This window comes from Hypanus sabinus, chromosome 1 (assembly GCF_030144855.1).
Source record: "Hypanus sabinus isolate sHypSab1 chromosome 1, sHypSab1.hap1, whole genome shotgun sequence".
Taxonomy (NCBI): domain Eukaryota; kingdom Metazoa; phylum Chordata; class Chondrichthyes; order Myliobatiformes; family Dasyatidae; genus Hypanus; species Hypanus sabinus.
The window spans coordinates 22,312,933-22,334,991 of NC_082706.1; the positions used below are offsets into that span (position 1 = coordinate 22,312,933).

Genomic DNA, 22,059 nt, shown 5'->3' on the forward strand with positions numbered 1-22,059 from the left:
TGAAGTAGAGAGGCCAGTGAAGTACTGGAACTGTGAGATTCAGAACACAGCAAATATCACTATGGAAATAAGATAAAAGAATTCAAATGATAGACAACCAAAATCTCAGTTCCTCGCTTCCAGGCTGAATGGAAGTGTCCCATGTGTTACAATTCACACACTTCTGGTCTCACTCCTCTCCTCCTAGCCACTGAGCCTTCCACTTTGTCACAATGCGTAAAGATAGAGTTCCATTTGTCTTCACTTTCCATTCTACCAGCCTCCATATTCAACGAAACCTCCTCAATATTTTATGCAAGGTTAAATAAGAAGTCATCAACAGGTACATCTTCCCCTCACTTCCTCTTTCAGGATTCTCTCTATGACCACCTTGATCCACTCTTCCATCTGTATCAACACCAATCTCCTTCTCACAGCACCCTCCCACTCAACTGCAGGAAAGCCAATACTTTTCCTTTGCACTTCTCTTCCAACCATCCAAGGACACAAACAGTCCTTCCAGGTGAAAGCAGTGATTAATTTACACTTTTACCAGTTTGGGATACTGCATTTGCTGCTCATAGTGTGGTGTCCTCTACACTGGAGTGACTGTTTAGAGTTTGAATGTTAAAATAGCTCTGTTTACTTCTTTAAGGTGGCCCTGAGCTTCCAATTGCCCACCAGTTTTATTCTCCATCATATTCCCACATTACTCTAATGGAGCTCAACATAAGCTCAAGGAGCTGCACTGCACCAATTTAGCATGCTTCAGCCCTCGGGGATCAATACTGATTTCAACAACCTCAGAAAACCAGCAAAACAGGAAAATCCAGCAGTGCTTGGCAGTTTTGACAAAGCCCAGCTTTGGGAGGAGTTAAACTAGGAGGAGGATTAGCATTTTGAGTTGATGATCCCTCGAGATGAGGAGCAGGATTAGGATCTGCTTTGGGAACTGAGCAGATTGAATGGCATCTGTGGGTGGTGGGTGGGGGGGGGGGGGGGAGTTGTCTTTCTTTCTTTTTCTTTTTACAATATTTTTACTCAGGAGAAAAAAACAAGATTTACAGAGTGCAACACATAGATACATCTCAATATAACTTGTGTACATTCATATATTGTAATAAAATTGACCAAAATGTTATAGCATAACACATAAAGGTATACCACTCTGTAATCAAGAACTTAAAGATAGGTCATACATCATAAAATAAATTTTTTATATAAAAAAAGTCAACCCCTGCCAACTACCCAAGAAAAAAGCTGATGGATGACAATGGATAATTAGAAAAAAAAGACATACTCACTTAAGAAGAGAAGATAAAAATATACATAAAAGTCTGTACACTGTTAAACTTTATAAATTGGAAAAGTAATTTAGGAAAGGTCCCCAGATATCATAAAAAGATTGTTTTGAATTTAAGACTGAGCAGCAGATCTTTTCTAAATTTAAATAAGACATAATATCACGTAGCCATTGAAGATGTGTAGGAGGGGTAGACTCCTTCCATTTAAGCAAGATTGCTCTTCTTGCTAAAAGAGAGGTAAAAACTAAAACCTGTAGGTTAGGAGTATTTAAAGTTATATCATTTGCAATAATACCAAACAAGGCAGTAAGGAGATTTGGGTCAAATTGGACCCTAAATTTGTGAGAAGATATGAAATACTTCCCGCCAGAACTTTTCAATTTTAGGGCAAAACCAAAACATATGAATTAAAGAGGCATCAGCATAGTTGCATTTATTACAAGGTGGAGAAACATTCGGGTAAAAACTGGACAGCTTCTGTTTAGAAATGTAAGCTCTATTAACCACTTTAAATTGTAGAAGAGAATGACAAGCACAGAAAGATGATTTATTAACCTGTTTAAGAATTTTATTCCATCTACCATCAAAAATCTGACAATTTAGGTCATCCTCCCAAGCTTTTTTTATTTTATCTAAAAAGTCTTGTCTAGAATCAATCAATAAGTTATAGATACTGGTAATAGACCCATTAACAAAAGGTTTTAAATTTAAAAGATCATCCAATAAATTTTTATCAGGACTTATAGGAAAAGTAGTTAATTGGAAATGTACAAAATCTCTAATTTGAAGATCTGTAAAAATGTGTTTTTGGGAGTGCAAATTTATTTGATAATTGGTCAAATGAAGCAAGAGGTCCTGCGATAAACAGGTTCCAAAAACACTTAATACCCAGTTCATCTCAATCTTTAAAGACTTCATCAATCATGGAAGGGATAAAAAAAATAATTAAGAAGAATGGGAGATGATAATGAAATATTCGCTAAACCAAAAAATTCCCTAAATTGAGCCCAATTCCTTAAAGTTTGCTTAACAATTATGTTACCTGTTATTTCATTTGCTGAAAAAGAGTATGATCCAAGAAGAGAGACAATAGAGGAATTTTTTACAGGATTAACTTAAGGAGACCCATGATGGGCAATCTTTACGATAAATAGGACCAGAAAGTAATATTCCTTATATTGGCAGCCCCAATAGTAAAACCTAAAATTGGGTAGGGCTAGTCCACCCATCTCTTTATTTCTTTGTAGGTAAACTTTACTTAAACGAGCTTGTTTATTATTCCAAATATAAGATGTTAAAATTGAATCTAAAGAATCAAAGTACATCTTAGGAATAAAAATAGGTAAGGCCTGAAAAAGATATAAAAATTTAGGAAGAATCTTCATTTTAATCGAATTAATTCAGCCAATTAGGGATAAAGAAAGAGGGGACCATTTAGAAAGTGTCTTTTTCATATAATTCAATAAGGGGTTTAAGTTTTCTTTAAATAAATTCTTGAAGTTTTTAGTAATTGTTACATCTAGATATGTAAATTGACTTGTAACAACTTTGAACAGAAATTTGGCATTTGATGACCTTAGGTCATTTAAAGGAAATAGCTCACTTTTATGTAGGTTCAGCTTATATCCTGAAAAAGAACTAAACTTGGAAATTAAAGAAAGAACCAAAGGTAAAGAAGTTTCAGTGTTAGAGATTAAAAAGTAAAATATCATCAGTGTATAATGTGTACAATGTCCTGGGTATGTTACTCAAAATGGCCTCTTTGGTTTGTTACAAGTAGGAATGTTTCTTTGTCGGATAAGTGTTTCTCTCGCCGTTGTTTCACTTTAGAATGGCTGATATGGTAATTGTATTCATTTGTTAATCAATGGGGAATGTCATTGTGTCTTGTGATGCTGGGAACTTGGGGGAGGGGTTTTCGCGGGTTTTTTGGGAGAGGCCGAGGAAGACGCTGAGGAAGGTGGACGTGTGCTGGACTGCTCGTAAGACCACCGGGGTGGTCCCAGGTGCGACGGCCGGATGGGTCGATTGGTTCGTTGATTGAGCTCCAACAAGTGCACTAAACAGACTGAACTTTGATAAGTTGGCACCTTTTGTTTTTTTCCTTGTATATATATATATTTATTGTATTGCCTACTATTTTTTAAATTTTAGTAAACTCTTTAAAGTGTATTTCATAACGGTATTTGTTGTGGGTTTGATACTGTGGGCGGGCGCGAGGCATTAACTCGATTCTCACAGCACCTGTGTGTACGGGAGGTGGGTTGGAGAGTGGCTGGATCTCCTTTTCCCCTAGACCGGGGGTCGGCAACCTGCGGCTCCCGAGCCATTTGTGGCTCTTTCACCTCTGTGCTGCGGCTCCCTGTGGCTTTGGGAAATAATTGGTCAGTATTTAATTAAAATGTATTTTATGTTAGTTTGTTAGCTTTTGAAATGTAATTATGGTGATCTTGTACATTTCCTGCCACATCCGAAACGGCTCACAATTAGCCGGCATTCCGGCTAAGGGAGATAGCCTACGGGGGTTTGTGAGTACGCGTCTTTTGCAGCATCTGCGTCCATGGGGGCTGGGTTGAGGGAGGCTTAAAAGCAAGGCTGTTTAGTTCGAATAAAGCTATCTTTGACTGCAGTTTACTGACACCGCTACAACGTGTTTTTATCGCTGGCTGTCCAGACGGAAGGTGCTGAAACGCTTTGCCGCGTGTCTGGAAGAAGTGAAAACTTTCCTGGGCAGCAAAGGGCTCACCTTTCCTGAGCTGGAACAGCCAGAGTGGCTGGAAAAGCTACACTTCATGGTAGACATGACAGCGCACCTGAACACGCTGAACACAGCTCTTCAGGGGAAAGGACGTACAGCCCTGCACATGTTGGAGGATGTTTTGGCATTCGAGCGCAAGTTGACAGTGCTTGCCAGAGATTTACAGAAAGGCACTTTGTCTCACTTCCCCAATTTGAGAGAGTTCAAACAAGGTCACGACATGATAATTTCGGAGTATTTACATTCTGCAATCATCGCAATGCAAACATCGTTTGGGAAACGCTTCTGTGAGTTCAGAGAGGAAAAAAACACATTATCCTTCCCGGTCACTCCCTTAAGCATCGATCCTTCCCTACTGAATACGACTGCATTGGCAGGTGTGAGTCAACCTGATCTTGAGATGGAACTGGCCGACATAGCCGACAAAGACATATGGGTGTCCAAGTTTAGACGCTTGACAGCAGACCTTGAAGATGTTGCCCGTCAGAAGGCCGTTCTTGCTCAGAAACACAAATGGAGTGATATTGAAAACCTCACAGATGACAGCTTGCGATCCTGTGTAAAGATGAAGGTGACATCATACAGCCCTGATGTGCAGACGCTGTGCGCTGAGGTCCAGGAGCAGAAATCCCATTAACCAAGTATGATAAATATTTTAATTGCCTATTATTTTACTTATATTCATATTTTTTCATAGTTCAGTGAAATAGTCCTTTCATTTTTCAGGATGACAGCTGGCTGACGTTATTTTTGGTTTGCTGCTGGCGGAAAATTTAAGTTCGGCGTTTTTCATAAATACAAGAAGGACTCAAATAGACATTGAATATTTTACTTAAAAGTAACTTTCAACCCAACGTCTTTTTTTCGGAGTTCAAAATGTTTTTGTTGCATGCAGAAATGTAATTTCGTTTTCTCTGCAGGAGTTCATCAATTTCATAAATGCAACACATTATAGTTTGTTTATACATAGCATAAAGGCAAAAAAAAACGTTGTATGCAGTGTTATTTCATTTTAAATGTCAAACGGGTTTTGCGGCTCCCAGTGTTTTCTTTCCTGTGGGAAACGGGTCCAAGTGGCTCTTTCAGTGGTAAAGGTTGCTGACCCCTGCCCTAGACATATACCAGCCTGTTGGGTAAGGTTTACATTTGTGGGGTGCTCGTCCCGGATTGGATTGTCAGGGGCTGTGGAATCGCGCAGGCAGCAGAGCGGAGATGGACAGAGATAAGATTTTTTGTTGGTGCCAGTTCTGCAAGTCGTTGGTTAACTACATAGGCCATATCATTTCGCGAGAGGGAGTGGCTACTGATCCAACCAAGATAGAGGCCGTGACCACCTGGCCGAGACCCCAGAAAGTGGGTGCTCTGCGCTCATTTTTGGGGTTCTGTGGGTATTACCGGCGATTTGTGAAAGGATACGCCAAAGTGTGTCACCCGTTGACTCAGCTGTTGTGTGGCTATCCCCCGGTGGGGAAAAAGAGGACGGGGAACCAGAGGCAGGACGCTGGAGGATACTGGAACCCGGCGGAACCTTTTGGCTCGAGATGGGATGATCAATGTGAAGAGGTGTTCCAATCTTTGAAAAGGGCCCTGACCCAGGCCCCGGTGTTGGCTTTTGCCGATCCCCAGAAGCCATATGTGCTGCACACGGATGCCAGCCGAGAGGGTCTCGGGGCTGTTCTGTACCAGGAGCATGGCAAAGCATTGAGGCCGGTAGCCTTTGTCAGCCGAAGCTTGTCGCCATCGGAGAGAAACTATCCCACTCACAAGTTGGAGTTCCTGGCGCTGAAGTGGGCGGTGGTGGACAAGCTGGGCGATTACCTGTACGGAGCCAAGTTTGAGGTGAGAACGGATAACAATCCTCTCACTTATATTTTGACTTCGGCGAAGCTGGATGCCACAGGACATCGGTGGCTGGCGGCATTGTCGGTATATGATTTCAGCCTGAGGTACCGCCCCGGAAGCAAGAATGTCGATGCGGATGCACTGTCTCGTCGGGAGCCGGGGGAGGAGGAGAGGGACGAGGAGTGGGAGAGTGTCCCTGCCCCTGGAGTGAAGGCGATGTGTCAGTTTGTTATCACCGTGAAGGCCGAGGGAAGAGGGAGGCTGGAACGAGCCGTGGACCATTTGGGGGTTTTTGACGACGCCATACCCCTAGTTTACTGTGACCTGACCGCTCTGGGGACTAAACAGTTGCCGGAACTGAGTCCGGGGGAAGTGGCAACTGCTCAGCAAAATGACCCGGGCATTGGCACAGTGTGGAGAGCGGTCGAGAAGGGGGATGGGGCGTTGGCTGAGGAGGCGAAACACCCATGCGTGCCTCTATTGTTGAAGGAGTGGTCTCGGTTGAAGTTAAAGAACAAAATCTTGTACCAGGTAACGACGCCTCCAGACCAACCCCGCTGTTGGCAACTGGTCCTGCTGGAGGAGTATCGCCAGGCTGTACTCCAGGCCTTACATGATGATTCTGGACATTTGGGGGTGGAAAAGACATATGGATTACTCAAAGACCGGTTCTACTGGCCCCGGATGAGGGGGGACGTCGAAGAATACTGTAGGGGATGTCGTCGTTGCATCCAGAGGAAGACCCTGCCAGCGTTGGCGGCTCCACTGTCGCACTTGCAGAGTGCGGGACCTCTGGACCTGGTATGTATGGATTTCCTGTCAATTGAGCCTGACACCAGCAACACCGCGAATGTATTAGTCATCACCGATCATTACACTCGCTATGCTCAGGCATTTCCCACCAAGGATCAGAAGGCAACGACAGTGGCAAAGGTGTTATGGGAGAAGTATTTTGTGCTTTACGGCCTTCCCAGGCGAATCCATAGTGATCAGGGGCAGGACTTTGAGTGCCGCCTTATCCAGGAATTACTGACTATGCTTGGGGTTGAGAAATCCAGGACTACCCCTTACCACCCACAGGGAGACCCTCAGCCAGAGAGATTCAACAGGACCCTGTTGGATATGCTCGGGACGCTGGAGATTGGGCAGAAAAGCAGGTGGAGTCATCATATTGGACAATTGGTTCACTGTTACAATTGTACTCGCAATGAGGCTACAGGGTATTCACCCTATTATCTGATGTTCGGGCGGGAAGCGAGGTTGCCCATTGACGTGTGTTTTGGAGGTGGAGTGGGTGAATTTCCCGGGAAGTCCCATCTAAAGTACGTGTCCGACATGAAGAGGGAGTTACAGCGGGCGTACAAGTTGGCCGAGGCGGCGGCTACCAAACAAAATCAGAAGAATAAGATGCGGTATGATCGAAAGGTGAAGTTTGTACAATTATTACCGGGCGACCGGGTCCTTTTACCGAATTTGGGACTCCCTGGTAAGCACAAGTTGGCAGATCGATGGGCGGCCAGCCCCTATGTAATAGAGAGCCAGATGCCGAACCTGCCCGTTTACCGGGTGAAACCTGAGGATGGAAAAGGGCCTATCAAGGTACTCCATAGGAATCACCTGCTGCCACTGGGTCAAGCGGTGCAGGTGGATAAGGAGCCCAAGTGGGAGGTTACGCCCAGTACAAGGACTCTGCGAGGGCGCGGAGAACGGGAAGAGCCCGCTGCTGAAGAGCGGGGACGGGTCCCTCACCCGGGAATGGCTACCGATTCAGAGGAGGACGACTCAGATGAGTGGGCCCTGTTCCCATTCGCTGGTGCTCCAGTACCAGGAGAGGAGGCTCCTGGCCCTTCCCATACTGAATTGGGTGAGAGGAGGGAAGGTCTTGAGGGTCAGATGGAGAGGCAGCCTACATTGGTGGGAGAGAGGGTGGAACCCGAGCGTGAGCCGGAGAGATCTCAGGTGAGGGAGGACCCCTGTGAGGAAGGGGGTGCGGGTCTGTCAGGTAGACCTGGGGTGTCCGAGACAGTGGGTTCGCAGGTGACGGGGGAGCCCAGTGGGGCAGAAGGGGTATGGAGATCTCAGAGGATTAGGCGCCCCCCGGAGCGGTTGACATATGTGGTACCGGGAGAACCGAGTGTGATTTCTACTGCTCTGGGTAGTTATGTCACTGCTTTCTGCACCTGTGTTGGGTTTTGTGTGTTGCAAGAAGCTTTGGGGACCTCTAGTAATGCCATGAGGGCATGACATTTGCTGGTGGGGAGAGAATGTACAATGTCCTGGGTATGTTACTCAAAATGGCCTCTTTGGTTTGTTACAAGTAGGAATGTTTCTTTGTCAGATAAGTGTTTCTCTTGCTGTTGTTTCACTTTAGAATGGCTGATATGGTAATTGTATTCATTTGTTAATCAATGGGGAATGTCATTGTGTCTTGTGATGCTGGGAACTTGGGGGAGGGGTTTTCGCGGGTTTTTTGGGAGAGGCCGAGGAAGACGCTGAGGAAGGTGGACGTGTGCTGGACTGCTCGTAAGACCACCGGGGTGGTCGCAGGTGCGACGGCCGGATGGGTCGATTGGTTCGTTGATTGAGCTCCAACGAGTGCACTAAACAGACTGAACTTTGATAAGTTGGCGCCTTTTGTTTTTTTCCTTGTATATATATATATATATATATATTTATTGTATTGCCTACTATTTTTTTAATTTTAGTAAACTCTTTAAAGTGTATTTCATAACGGTATTTGTTGTGGGTTTGATACTGTGGGCGGGCGCGAGGCATTAAATCGATTCTCACAGCACCTGCGTGTACGGGAGGTGGGTTGGAGAGTGGCTGGATCTCCTTTTCCCCTAGACATATACCAGCCTGTTGGGTAAGGGTTACAAATGAAATGTTATGAATCATACCTTCCCTTAGTATACCAGAAATGTCCTTAGATTCTCAAAATGCTATTGCTAAGGGTTCTATAGCTAAAGCAAAAAGTAAAGGACTAAGAGGGCAACCTTGTCTAGTTCCCCACTGTAATTTAAAGGGCTTAGAAATTTGGGAGTTAGTAATAATCTGAGTGGTAGGAGACAAGTAGATTAATTTAACCCAACGAATAAAATTAGGTCCAAAATTAAACTTTTCTAAGGTCTTAAAAAATAATTCCACTCAATCCTATCAAAGGCTTTTTCTGCACCTAAGGATAATGTATTTTTTTGGATGGTGAATATATCACATTCAATAACTGATGTATATTAAAATGTGAGTAACGATTTTTAATAATTCCTGTCTGGTCATGTGATATAATAGATGGTAAAATACTTTCAAGTCTTCAAGCTAAGATTTTGGATAAAATTTTTGCATCAACATTTAATAAAGAAATCGGTCTGTATGAAGAACATTCAGATAGATTTTTATTTTTTTTTAAGAATAAGAGAAATAAAAGCTTCATAAAAAGATTGAAGGAGTTTACCTGATTTAAAGGACTCTGATGAAACAGAGGATAAATAAGGTGTTGTAGCGGTGTCGGTAAACTGCAGTTAAAGAAAGATTTTATTCGAACTTCACAGCCTTGCTTTAAAGCCTCCCTGATCCCGCCCTCCCCGGGTGCGGATGCTGTAGGGGCACGTACTCACAATTCCCCGCAGGCTTTTCCCTTTGTTGGTGAAGCAGACCTGGCGCCCTTTTGGGACTGGCCTTTCTGCCGGCGCGCTGGCTATTTGTGAGCCGGTTCGAGTGCGCTAGGAAGTGGGTCGCCACAGTGTAAGTAATGTAGTGAAAGTTTTATAAAACTCCCCAGGAAAGCCATCAGGTCCTGTGGTCTTACGAGAATGTAAAGCACGTATAGCCTCAGCCACTTCTTCATTGGAAATAGGGTGATCTAACTGTGTTAGACTACCAGCAGACAATGTAGGAATGTTGATATTACTGAAAAAAGCATTCATATAGGTATCATTTGAAGAGTCAGACTGATAAAACTTAAGGTAAAAGTCTTTAAATACGTTGTTAATTTCAGAGTGGTCGGATGTCTTAGTTCCATTATCTTTAAAAATTTCTGTGATTTGATGATTAACTGTAAAAGATTTTAAGCGATTGGCTAATAAACTACCAGTTCTATCCCCGTGAACGTAAAATTGAGTTTTATCTCTCAATAGCTGTCGTTCAATTGGGTAAATCAGCAGAAGATTATACTTGGATTGGATTTCAATACGCTTATTATATATACTTGGATCTGGAGACAGGGCATACTTTCGATCAAGATCTTTTAATATCGCTGCTAGGTCAGACCTTCCTTTGTCAGCTTTTTCCTTTATATAGAGATAATTTCTCCACGAATATATGCTTTAAAAGTATCCCAGAGTATATTACCAGCAGTATCTCCTTTCAAATTTTCTTTAAAGAAAAAAGTAATATGGTTTTCCAAAAACTTTAGAAAATTTTTATCAGATAACTAAGTTAAAAAGTCAACTTCTATTTGGTACAGAGTAAACAGGTAGTCTTAAAGCCAGAAGCACAGGTGCATGATCAGACAAAGCAATCTCCTTATAATCACAGGATCGTACCAGTGGAAGCAAGTTTCTATCTATATTAAAAAAATCAATCCGAGAGTACATATGATGAACCTGAAAGAAATATGAATATCCCTTTTCTTGGGAATGTAAAAAATGCCACACGTCAAGAATACCACATTGAACTAAAAAAGATTTAAAAAGTAGGACTAATTTATTAGTGACAGGGATTTTACTTGAAGAGCGGTCTAATATAGGGTCAAGCCAAAAATTAAAATCTCCACCCATCACTAAGGAATACCGATTCAAATCAGGCAGAAAAGAGAAAAGATGTTCAAAGAGCAAGGAGTCATCTGTATTTGGAGCATATACATTCGCAAATACAATTAGTTTATTCTCAAGACTACCTGAAACAATAGCAAAGAGCCCATTTGTATCAGAAATTACATTATATTGAATAAAGGATACATTCTTATCAAACAGGATAGAGACGCCTCTCGATCTAGATTGAGGGGGTGAGTGAAAATGTATACCCTTCCATCCTTTGAAAGAACGTGAAATATCATCTTTATGAAAATAGGTTTCTTGGATAAAGATTATATGAGTTTTAAGTTTCCAGATATAAGAGAAAATCTTATTTCGTTTTACAGGGTTATTTAGACCTTTCACATTAAAACTGAGTATATTAATAAAAGAATCCATCAAGTATCCTTTAGTAATGTATAAAAGGTAATCAGACATGCAGATAGTGAATAAATAAAACAGTAAAAACATCCAATCAGCTTTATGGAAGAACCTATTTCCCCCCCTCTCCCTCCCCCCAAAGAGAGAAATCAGCCAAGGGAGGCTGAAGACTAATTCTAACGTTCCCAACCCAAAACTCCAGTGGCTCCAGAAAATATATATGTATAGCTGTGCTGAATAAACGATTGTAAATATATATATCTACAAAAACAAAATATCAAAGTAAATAAGTTCGCTATTAAAAAAAAACCATGGGAAAATATAAGTATTAGTCTCGGTAAAAAAGGAAAGGCAGATAAGGAAAATCAAATAAGGAAAATCAATAAGTAAAACAACATATACTTGCGGGTGCAAAAAAAGGAGTAAAGAAACAAATAGAAGATAATTAGAAAGGGAAGCAGTTTAGATAGCTTCCTACATAACTAATTTAAGGCATTCAAGGGAGAGAAAAAAATGACAAAATGGCAAAATAATTAATGAGAAATATAGAATATTGTACACTATTGAAAAACAGTAAAAGACCGAAAGGTGTATAAATAATCAAAAGATAGGAAAAATCTGAGTGAACTTAAGGTAAAGCAAAACACCGTATAGTTTCATTCCTCAGTAATTACTACATGTACACCCTACATAATTACTTTCAGTCAAATTACTAAAGGGAAGGTAAAAATCAACATAACACTGAGAGAATATAACATATTGTTTAAAAAGAGCTGCGAAAAAGTAACATTAGAGGACCCATATAAAGGCAGAAAACAGCAAAAGAGAAAATGGATGCAGTCTGCCTGCATGTTTTTCATAGTTTGAAAGATAACAAGGCGCCAGTTACTTAATCAAACAAATGATTAAGACTTCGTAAAACCAAGAAACCTTGTTTATCAACAAAGCGCCAATTACTTGATTGAACACCTGAAATTGAAACATTTAGCATAAAGCAACTCAAGGTTGAATTTAAGCATGGAGACTATGTAAAAATTTCTTAGCTTCTTCAGGCTTCATAAACCAAGAAACCTTATTATCAGAAGTAGTAACCTTGAGTTTAAACGGATCTCTGAGAGAAAGGCCACAGCCAAGCTTAAAAAGATCAGACATGACCTCTTTAAAAGCCTGTCCAGCTCTTAGAACTTCTGGTGGATAATCTTGAACGATCCGAAACTGTTGATCACGAAATTGTAATATATGTTTCTTCCTTGATTCACCAAGGATTTGTTCTTTAATCTGATAGTCATAAAAGCGAATGATAATAGAGTGAGGTTTGGCAGGATCCCAATTAGGCGGGGTAACTCGGTGAACATGCTCAAATTTTGATAGTTCCGATAATATATCAGGGAATAAATCTTTCAGCACTTGAGCACAAAAATCAATAGGTTGATTACCCTCCAGTTTTTCAGGAAGCCCAAGAATTCTGATATTGCACCTGGTCCTGGTCTCCAAATCTGTAAGTTTCTTCAGTAACGCGTTGTATTTTTTAAGTTGTTCCTTAGAAATGTTCTTGAAACCTTCGATATCCTCCTGCAACACTGGCAGAGATTCTTCGTGTAGCTTAATACGAATTTCGTGGTCATTCACAGTCTGCTGTATACTTCCAAGTTTCCAATTAAGCGTTTTCAGTTCAGATTTAACCAGGTCGAAGGAATTCTGTAACAAGTCAAACTTGGTTTGCAAGTCATCCAGTTTATCCAATTTTTTGAGTTTCTCTGACATTTGTTGAAACATTTCAGTCGAAGTCTCTAAAGTAGTCTCTTTTTTTTGAGTGCTTTCTACTCATGGTGCTCTCACCGAGATAGGTTTAAACAGCAAAGTTAGCGAATAATTTTGGAGCACATAGATACTGCAACCTACTCCATTACAGCCACCGCAAGACTCCCGGAGTTGTCTTTGTTTCAGGTTATAAATCCTAGTGCAGTGTTTCAACCCAAAACGCTGACAAGTCTACCCCACACCTCTCCTCCATAAATGCTGCTTGACCCACTGAGGTCCTCCAATGGACTGCTTGTTGCTCCTAATCCCACCATTTGCAGTATCTTAAATAATAGAGCCTGCTGGCCTTGGGTTTAGACCGTTTCTCTCGATGTGCAATTGGTGTCAGTCTTACTAAGCATCTCTGGCACTTCCTGCTTTTATTTAAGATTTCTACCATCTCCGACTTCCATCTTTTAATCCATGGATAACTCTAATGTAACTCAGTTCTCTCTCTGATACTTTCCATTCTCTAGACCTGTTCTATTCTATATTTTACAATGAGGTTTTTTTCTCTCTTCTATTCTATTTACACATCCTCAGATGAGATGATATTAGCAGCCTTCAACACAATCTCCTGTTCAATGTCAAACTGCATCACTATTCTATCTGACATTTCATTTGTTCTATCCTTACCCTTCTCTGCGGAATTAAATACCTTATTTTTCATTTCAAGTCTAAAGAAAAATCATCAATCCGAAGCGTTAACCCTGATTCTCATTCCACACATGCTGCCTGACCTGCTGAATATTTTCTCATTTTCTATTTTTATTCTGGATTACCGGGATCTGTAATTCTTTTTGCCTTTTCACTAACAGATCATTAGTTATTTATCCTTGCGGTGTGTAAACTGTCTGACATATTTCCAAATATCTTGTAAATTGTTGAATACGCTCCTGGGTGTTCTGAAGTTGTAAAAGGGCACATTAAAAATAGAAGTTCAATCTTTCTTTGGCAATGCCACTGTATGACAAATGACCTTCTTCAAGGTGCCAAACCCCTATATTGGTCAAAATCTTTTTAAGAAGATAGGAGGAAACAGGAATTAAAATGATTTCTTGAACATTCAGGAACACAAGAGCTTGAAGTTGGTTCACTGCTAAATGGAATCATAGAAATCAACTTTAATTGAGTAACCCTAAAAATTGGTGCACAGACCAAATTAACATAGAGGATGATTAATAAATTAAACATTCAAAACTGTAACTTACTATCATCATCAAAACCATGGGTCCTAGGTAGATGATCAAGAAAAAGAATGCAATCATGGCCAGAGTCAGAATTCCTCGTACCCACCAATTCTTCCATCTATCAAAAAGAAAACAAATTTAATTCCAACTCTAAGGATTAAATCCACATCACAAATGTGATTGCTAGTCAAATCCTGTGCTTAATTTTTCAGTTTCCAAAATGTGGTGGATCAAGACAAAGGAGATGATAGTGGATTTCAGGAGACATCCCCCCGTTATGTCCCCCCTCACAGTCCACGGCAGCCCTGTGTCCACCGTGGAGAACTTCAGGTTCCTGGGAACCACCACCTCTCAGGATCTGAAGTGGGAGCAGAACATCAGCTCCATCCTGAAGAAGGCTCAGCAGCGGATGTACTTCCTGCGGCTCTTGAAATATGGTCTGCCTCAGGAATTGCTGCTGCAGTTCTACACTGCAGTCATTGAGACTTTCCTGTGCACCTCCATCACTGTGTGGTTTGGAGCCGCCACCAAGCAGGATAGAACCAGACTACAGCGCACAGTGAGGACTGCCGAGCGCATCATTGGAGCCTCCCTGCCCTCTATTGTGGACCTGTACTCTTCCAGGTTGAAGAAGAGGGCGGGGAACATCATAAAGGACTCCTTCCATCCTGCGCACGGACTGTTTGAACTGCTTCCGTCTGGTAGGCGCTTCAGATCCCTCCAGACTAAGACTAATAGGCACTGGAGAAGTTTTTTCCCTACTGCGGTCACTTTGCTGAACAGTTAACTGCCGGTTAACTGTCGGTTAACTATTACTTGGATTGCACTACCTGTATGTATAATCTATATTTTCATTTATATTTATCATTATTATTGGTATGAGCAGAGAGACAACATCTGCTGGAAGTAAATTCCTTGTATGTGCACAGGTACTTGGCGATTAAAGTCTGATTCTGATTCTGATTACCAAACTCACCAAATGGAAGACCCATGCTATATCACTGGTTTTCTGCTTGCATCAAAAATAACACTTGCAGTTGATCCCATTAATGTCCCTGATAAGCAAGTCTGGCATAGGTCAACATCATTTGTCCGTCAAATTGCAAGTATAACTCTTCAAGATTAAAGTGAACTAACTGCTATTTACACCTTTTACAGAGAGAAACTTGAGGAGCACAACAACAAATATTCGCTTTGTTACTAATACTGTACCTTGAAGACAGTCCTGACAGAGCCTTGTTCAGTACCTCTGGAGTGTTATCAACAGGGGGGGAAACATCAGAGCTCCCTAATTCAGTTTTCACCTCGTTTCCAGTTGTCAGCAATTCAGTTTCCTAAATTAAAATAAGATCCAGCAGTTAACAATTGACTTAAAGGAGTAATGCTAGATAGGGAGAAAAGGTTACCCAACATCTGAGTAAGAGTTAAGAGTCTGTGAAACATTATGTGCAGGCACAGGAATCCAACCTTCTAACTTCTAACACCATAAGAGCCAAAACCCTTTATATAAAGTTAGTATTTCACTTAACGTGGCACCAAGTAGCCCTTACAAAATTGAAGTCAATAGGCATCAAGGGAATAACTCTTCACCACTGGGAGATATATGTCTCACACAAAAGAAGTTGATAGTGGATAGTTAAATAATCCCGGACCCAGGTCATCATTCCAGGAGTCCCTCAGAGTGATCTCCTAAGCCTAATCTATAGAATCTATGTGGAAACTATAGAAAGGATTTACAACAATGTTGCCTGGATTGGGGGGCATGCCTTATGAGAATAGGTTGAGTGAACTCGGCCTTTTCTCCTTGCAGCGATGGAGGATGAGAGGTGACCTAATAGAGATGTATAAGATGATGAGAGGTATTGATCGTGTGGATAGTTAGAGGCTTTTTCCCAGGGCTGAAATGGCTAGCACAAGAGATAACAGTTTTAAGGTGCTTGGAAATAGGTACAGAGGAGATGACAAGAGTAAGTTTTTTTTTATGCAGAGAGTGGTGAATGCGTGAAATGGGCTGCCGGCAAAGGTGGTGGAGGCGGATATGACAGGGTCTTTTAAGAGATTCCTGGATAGGTACAAAGAGTTTAGAAAAATAGAAGGCTGTGGGTAACCCCAGGTAATTTCTAAGGTAAGGACATGTTCGGCACAGATTTGTGGGCCGAAGGGCCTGTATTGTGCTGTAGCTTTTCTATGTTTCTGTGTTAATCATACTTAGCTGCTCCATTACTTACTTCCTTCCATCAGAAAGTCAGAAGTGAGCATATTCATCCATCATTGTACAATGTTCATTTTCACTAGCACACTACAGCGAATGAAGATGTCCAGCCTCTGTCCAGTAAGACCTCCATAATACTTGCATGAACTGATGCTGCAAGTAACATGACCACACAATGACCATCTCCAGCAAAACAGAATTCAACCAGTTACACTTGACATTCAATAAAGTTATTGCCATAGATCCTCCCATCATCTTTATTGCAGTGAATTGGATTAGCCATGTAAATTTTAGAAAAATATAGAAAACCTACAGCACAATACAGGGCCTTTGGCCCTCAAAGTTGTGCCGAACATGTCCTTACCTCAGAAATTTCTAGGGTTACCCATAGCCCTCTATTTTTCTAAGCTCCATGTACCTATCCAAAAGACCCTATTAAAAGACCCTACCGTATCCGCCTCCACCACCTTTGTCAGCAGCCCATTCCAAACACTCACCGCTCTCTGAGTAAAAAAAGTTACCCCTGACATTATCTCTATACCTACTCCCCAGCACCTTAAACCTGTGTCCTCTTGTGGCAACCATTTCAGCCCTGGGAAAAAGCCTCTGACTATCCACACCTCTATCAGGTCACCTCTCATCCTCCATCGCTCCAAGGAGAAAAGGCCAAGTTCACTCATCCTGTTTTCATAAGGAATGCTCCCCAATCCAGGCAAAATCCTTGTAAATCTCCTCTGCATCCTTTCAACTCACCATTATGATGAAGACCCTTTGCCTCTGAAGTTATTTTAGTTAACAGTACAGGCACAAGGGAAAGAGGGAAGGAGACATTTGCAGTTTGATATCATAGTCATAGAAAAGTACAGCACAGAAACAGGTCCTTCACCCCATCTAGTCATCTATAGGAGGAGGGTAATTTTAACTGAAATGAAAAGAGCAAGGTACTGAATTGCTTCACAAGTTTCCACATAGCTTCTACATTTGACATTCTATTTCTGTTTGAAAGTTTGCTTATCCTGCTTGCTCAAATATTTTACATTTCTCACTGACTCATGCATTTCTTTGTCTTGATATGGTCTGGAAACTGCTTGACTGATGTTTTTATTAGATGAGAAAGATTCAGCTCATTTCCCACATGGGAGTGTTTCTTGATCTGTATGCTAGAGTGGGTCATATTTCCAACTCTGTGTTACCCACACAATTTACTTCCTGTGTATCTATTAAATGTATTTTTACCCCTGACATCCAACAGTAATGCAAGTGAAATCAGTATTTTGTAATACCTCTTACCTTAGAGTGATGAGAGACAATTAAGTACACTTCAAAAACTAAACTAAGGAAGCATTTAATAACTGTTGAAATAAATCTGCAGAAGAGCTGGCAGATTTCCTTGCTTGTAGAGAAAATACAATCAGTCTCTCTCTGGGGTCCTACAGCCCAATGGAATAGAAGCAGCAAGTATGTAAGCATGTAGCCATTGCCTACAGTATTTGGATGTCAGCAGCTCAGGTTAGGTCAGTACTGCCATTATTCTCTTGGCTACTGAAGCAGCAGCAGTAAGAATGATGCAGTGCCTAAAGGTTAAAAACTAATGCCATAAGCTCAAACTTCTCTTCGAACGCACCACCAAATGCTGCACAGCGCCCTTCTTCCCATCCAGTATTTGTGTGCATATGTGGAGTGTCAAACTCAAACAGGCTTTTGGTTAAATTACCAATGCCACTGAAAGTCTTCGCCCATTTTCACAAGGCCTCCAGCAAAGGAAACTGGACAATGATCAGATGCCAACCCTTCAGTCCGATTAGTCAAAAGAACAAATTGAGAATCTATTTCTGCTAGTCTCAGGACAAAAGCCTTGTTGAATGTGTGCCTGCCTAGCATATGCAAACAACATGTTCTTATAAGGAAATGTCTGCTGTCATCATAAGATCTCTGACCTCACTCTGTTTTAAAAACCAATGGTAATCACCAACCCAAAAGATTTTGAAAAGTTCCATTTGAGAAAATCAAAAATAATTGACCGTTACATCAGTTATAGCTAACATCAGCTATACTGGCTAGTAGGCTGCAGAGACTATGATAAGCTAACCTAATTCTTCAATATCCAACAAGGACAGGTGTCAACCAACCACAGTTCAAAGAAAATGCAGGAGGAACTCAGCAGGCAAGGCAGCATCTGTGGAAAAGAGTAAACAGTCAATGTTTTGGGCCAAGACCCTTCATTAAGTCCTGATGAAGGGTCTTGGCTCAAACGTCAACTGTTTACTCTTTTCCATAGATGCTGCCTGACCTGCCGAGTTCCCCCGACGTTTTGCGTGTGATGCTTTGGATTTCCAGCATCTGCAGATTTTCTCATATTTGTGACTGTTGAGAAGTTGAAAGAGAGTTAGTTTTTCATGATACTTGAAACAAACACCCCCAGTAAATTCTTGATGGTCAAGTCTGAATGAATTATCCAGTCCCAGACAAAGACAACAGCATTTCAGTGTACAAAAAATAAGGTGTTTCATCATCTGGCCTTATTGATAAAGGGTCTAATTTGTTTTTTAGTTACATAAAATCACATAAAACATTTGTACATTGGTCATAATTTGAAATAAAAATACAGATGATTGTGAAATGGGTGACAAAAAAGGATATTTAAATTCAGAATTTTCTTTGAAGTCCAATTACAAAATACAGTTATGAAATTTAAATGAGTCAATTGCTTCACTGCAGCGTGTAGCTCTCTTGTGCAATGGACAGGTTAAACCCCCTTATATATTTTATCAGTTATATAATATTCCTGGTCACTTTCTGGTCTATCTCATCTCCCTGTTCCTCAGTTACTTATTTCTCTTCCACCATCCGTATAATTGAGTTGTGATTCTGCAGAAGGCTAATGTGCTTGTCCACCACTAGCTTCTATACTGTATGCATCCAAACTAAGGCTGAATTGGTCCTCAGCTTTCTACACTTAAGCACAATTACAGCAATTCCAGCTAATCCATGTCTACAATCTAGAAACCATTCAGCATAGAACACAATTAACAGAGACACAATCCCACAAGTGAGCAATTTTTCAGATGTCACTCCCTTTATGTGATATAATAAACATCAGTCTATTCCAATCTTAAGGTTGGTATGATTCAGGGAAGAGCAAGGGGCTGACCTTATATACCCGGAATCTTTGCTGAGAAAAATGATTAAGTGCTTACTAATTACTTCATGAAGATCTGTAACAAACTGCTCTGTGTATATTGACATCTATTTCACTGAAGTATTGCTTTCACTTCAAAATTAACTCATTCTTTTAAAATACACTAAAATAATCAGGAGATGTGTAAAATTTCTTCCCTTGCCTCAGGCCTGTCATATCTCAGATACATTTTCAGATTTCTCTTTTAATTTGCTGCTCTGAAAGATTCTGGAAATTATGGTCACCATCCTATCCATGCTGAAACCATTTAGGTTTCAAGGAAGGCCTCGCATGTGGTCAGAACTCTAGCTACTTCATATCATACCATCAAAGTAAGAGAAGGGTGTTATGTGCATCCGGAAAAATTTGAATAACCACTATAGTTTGGGTTTAATTACTTTAACATAGACATGGACAGACACTATCAGTGATTAATAGCAATCTACATGAGGCAATAATTTAGAGAAACCCTAGAGCATCAACATTTTCAGCATTGGGTAGCATTACATCTCTTTTAGGAAATGGGCCCGTCCATAACTGATAGTCTTAAATGGGCAATACCAATGACACTCTGACTACCGTCTCAATCCACAACTTACTCTTTGATATACAGCTTGAGACTCTTGCAAGACGTCCTGTTTGGGATCAGAATGTGAAATGTTATTATACTAGACTATAGTACTATTTCCCATTATACACTGCTCCCATCCGGTAGGCGCTACAGGAGCCTCCGCTCCCACAGCAGCAGGCACAGGAAGAGCTTCTTCCCTGAGGCTGTGACCCTGCTGAACCTCACATCACAGCACTAAGCAGTATTGCACTCACATTGTACTGTTATATTCGTGTGCTGTAGCACTTACTTTTTATTCGCAGTTATTTTGTAAGTAACACTATTCTTTGCATTTCTGGTTAGATGCTAACTGCATTTCATTCGGCTTTGTATCTGTACTCGGCACAATGACAATAAAGTTGAATCTAATCTAATTGCTAGCACAAGTTAAAATTCGATTACAATTCTTTGAACCATCACATGCATTCCTTTGGTGAATGTTAAAACATCCTGCTGTGAGCATTAAACATGGCAAAAGCAAAAAGGAAAGTACAAAAACAAAACCAGATCTTTTTCAGAAGGGTGAGGAGAGTTTCTTTGTGGCCAGGAGTGGAGGTAAATGTGTCTGCTTAAAAAGCATCAATACTTTTGACCATTTCAGCAAAAATAAAAGATTAAAAACCACAGATGAATTTGACTTTCACTACAACACACAAAAGTGACCTGCAAATTGCTTTCACAAGCATACAACTCTATGGAACTTAAGGCTCATCACACTGACAGCCAGGAATTAAATACATGCAATAAATACCTTAAGCTAAATTTAGTTTTAATTGCACTGAAGATACTTATTTGGTATAAAAATAGTGCATTTTGCTATATATTCTGTAGTTACAATTTAGTGTGGTAATAACTTTGGAAAGTCAAATTTAAAGGCAGAGTACTTGGTTAATGACAGGATTCATAACACATTGCTGGGGCAGGGTGCTACAAACAGATACATTAGGGACATTTATGAGACTCATATAGGAGCATGGGTAAATGACAAATGGAGGGGTATTGAGGAGGGAAGGGTTAGATTTATCTTGGAATAAGTTAAAAGGTCAACACAACATCGTGGGTCTGAAGGGACTGTATTGTACTGTATTCTATATTGTAAATCTGTTCAATAAACTAATCACACTTAGTCTTAAATTCCTCTTTTGTTGTACTTAATTTCTGTTCTTGCAACCATTGTTCAACATGTCGTACATTTCCACATTCACTTTTTTTTAAATTTCCACCAGATTTGTTCAATTTTCATCTGCCAATGCTGTAAAATAACATGCTCTCCTTAACTCTTTCTGACACTTCCCAGGTTACAGACATATTGCATGATCCCAATCTTAGAAAAGTCTTGTGGGCCAGTTACAGGATTTGGGTGGGTATGTCGCTAGTGACCTCAGAGGGCCTTTTTAAAGAGATTTTAATCTCTAGGCTGCCTTTCACAACATCAAAATACTTCTGAACTAATAAGGTATTTGAATGTGTGAAGCAATTTGCACACAGCACACTCCTACAAATATTGATGCAGTAATCATCAAATTGTCTATCCTGGTGATGAAATATTGGCCCTGGGACACCAAAAAAAAACATCTCTTGTTTCAAACTGCGGTATCGGGTCCTGAACATGACAGAAGAGACAGTGTTTCAACCTCAGTACCGTAACTAAATGTCCACTCAAGTCTGTGGAGTGAGTAGCACTCGAGCAGAACCTTGCTGGTTGACACTGACGGGATGTCATGCGGCAGCAATCGAGGAAATGTCTTGAGATCTAATGACTTAACGACGAGTGTGGGGTGCAGAATGGCGGGATGAAGGGCATGAACAGTGATGCAGACTCAGATGTGGATGACGAATTTGGGGATCGAATTAGAGCGATAGGGAGGGGGATAAGGAGGGTCACTGGATTGGAAGAGGGATATTGGGAGGAGTCGCTCAGGAATGGTGTGGACACTTGGGAATGGAGGGGGGCCGAGGAAAAGGGGTGGAAGAGACTTTGGCATATGCGTGGGGGGAAAACCTGGGAAAGGGGG

At 40.9% G+C, this 22,059-nt stretch overlaps 1 protein-coding gene across 1 annotated transcript in view; it reads right to left on the reverse strand.

The window, feature by feature from the left end:
* cds2 (CDP-diacylglycerol synthase (phosphatidate cytidylyltransferase) 2) overlaps positions 1-22,059 on the reverse strand; it is a 63,007-nt gene that overhangs the window by 40,578 nt on the left and 370 nt on the right. The window contains exons 2-3 of the mRNA XM_059965464.1: positions 15,257-15,378; positions 14,066-14,162 (exon numbers count right to left, since the gene is read on the reverse strand). Of these exons, the coding sequence (XP_059821447.1) occupies positions 14,066-14,162; positions 15,257-15,378 (219 nt within the window). The remainder of the gene's footprint in view (positions 1-14,065; positions 14,163-15,256; positions 15,379-22,059) is intronic.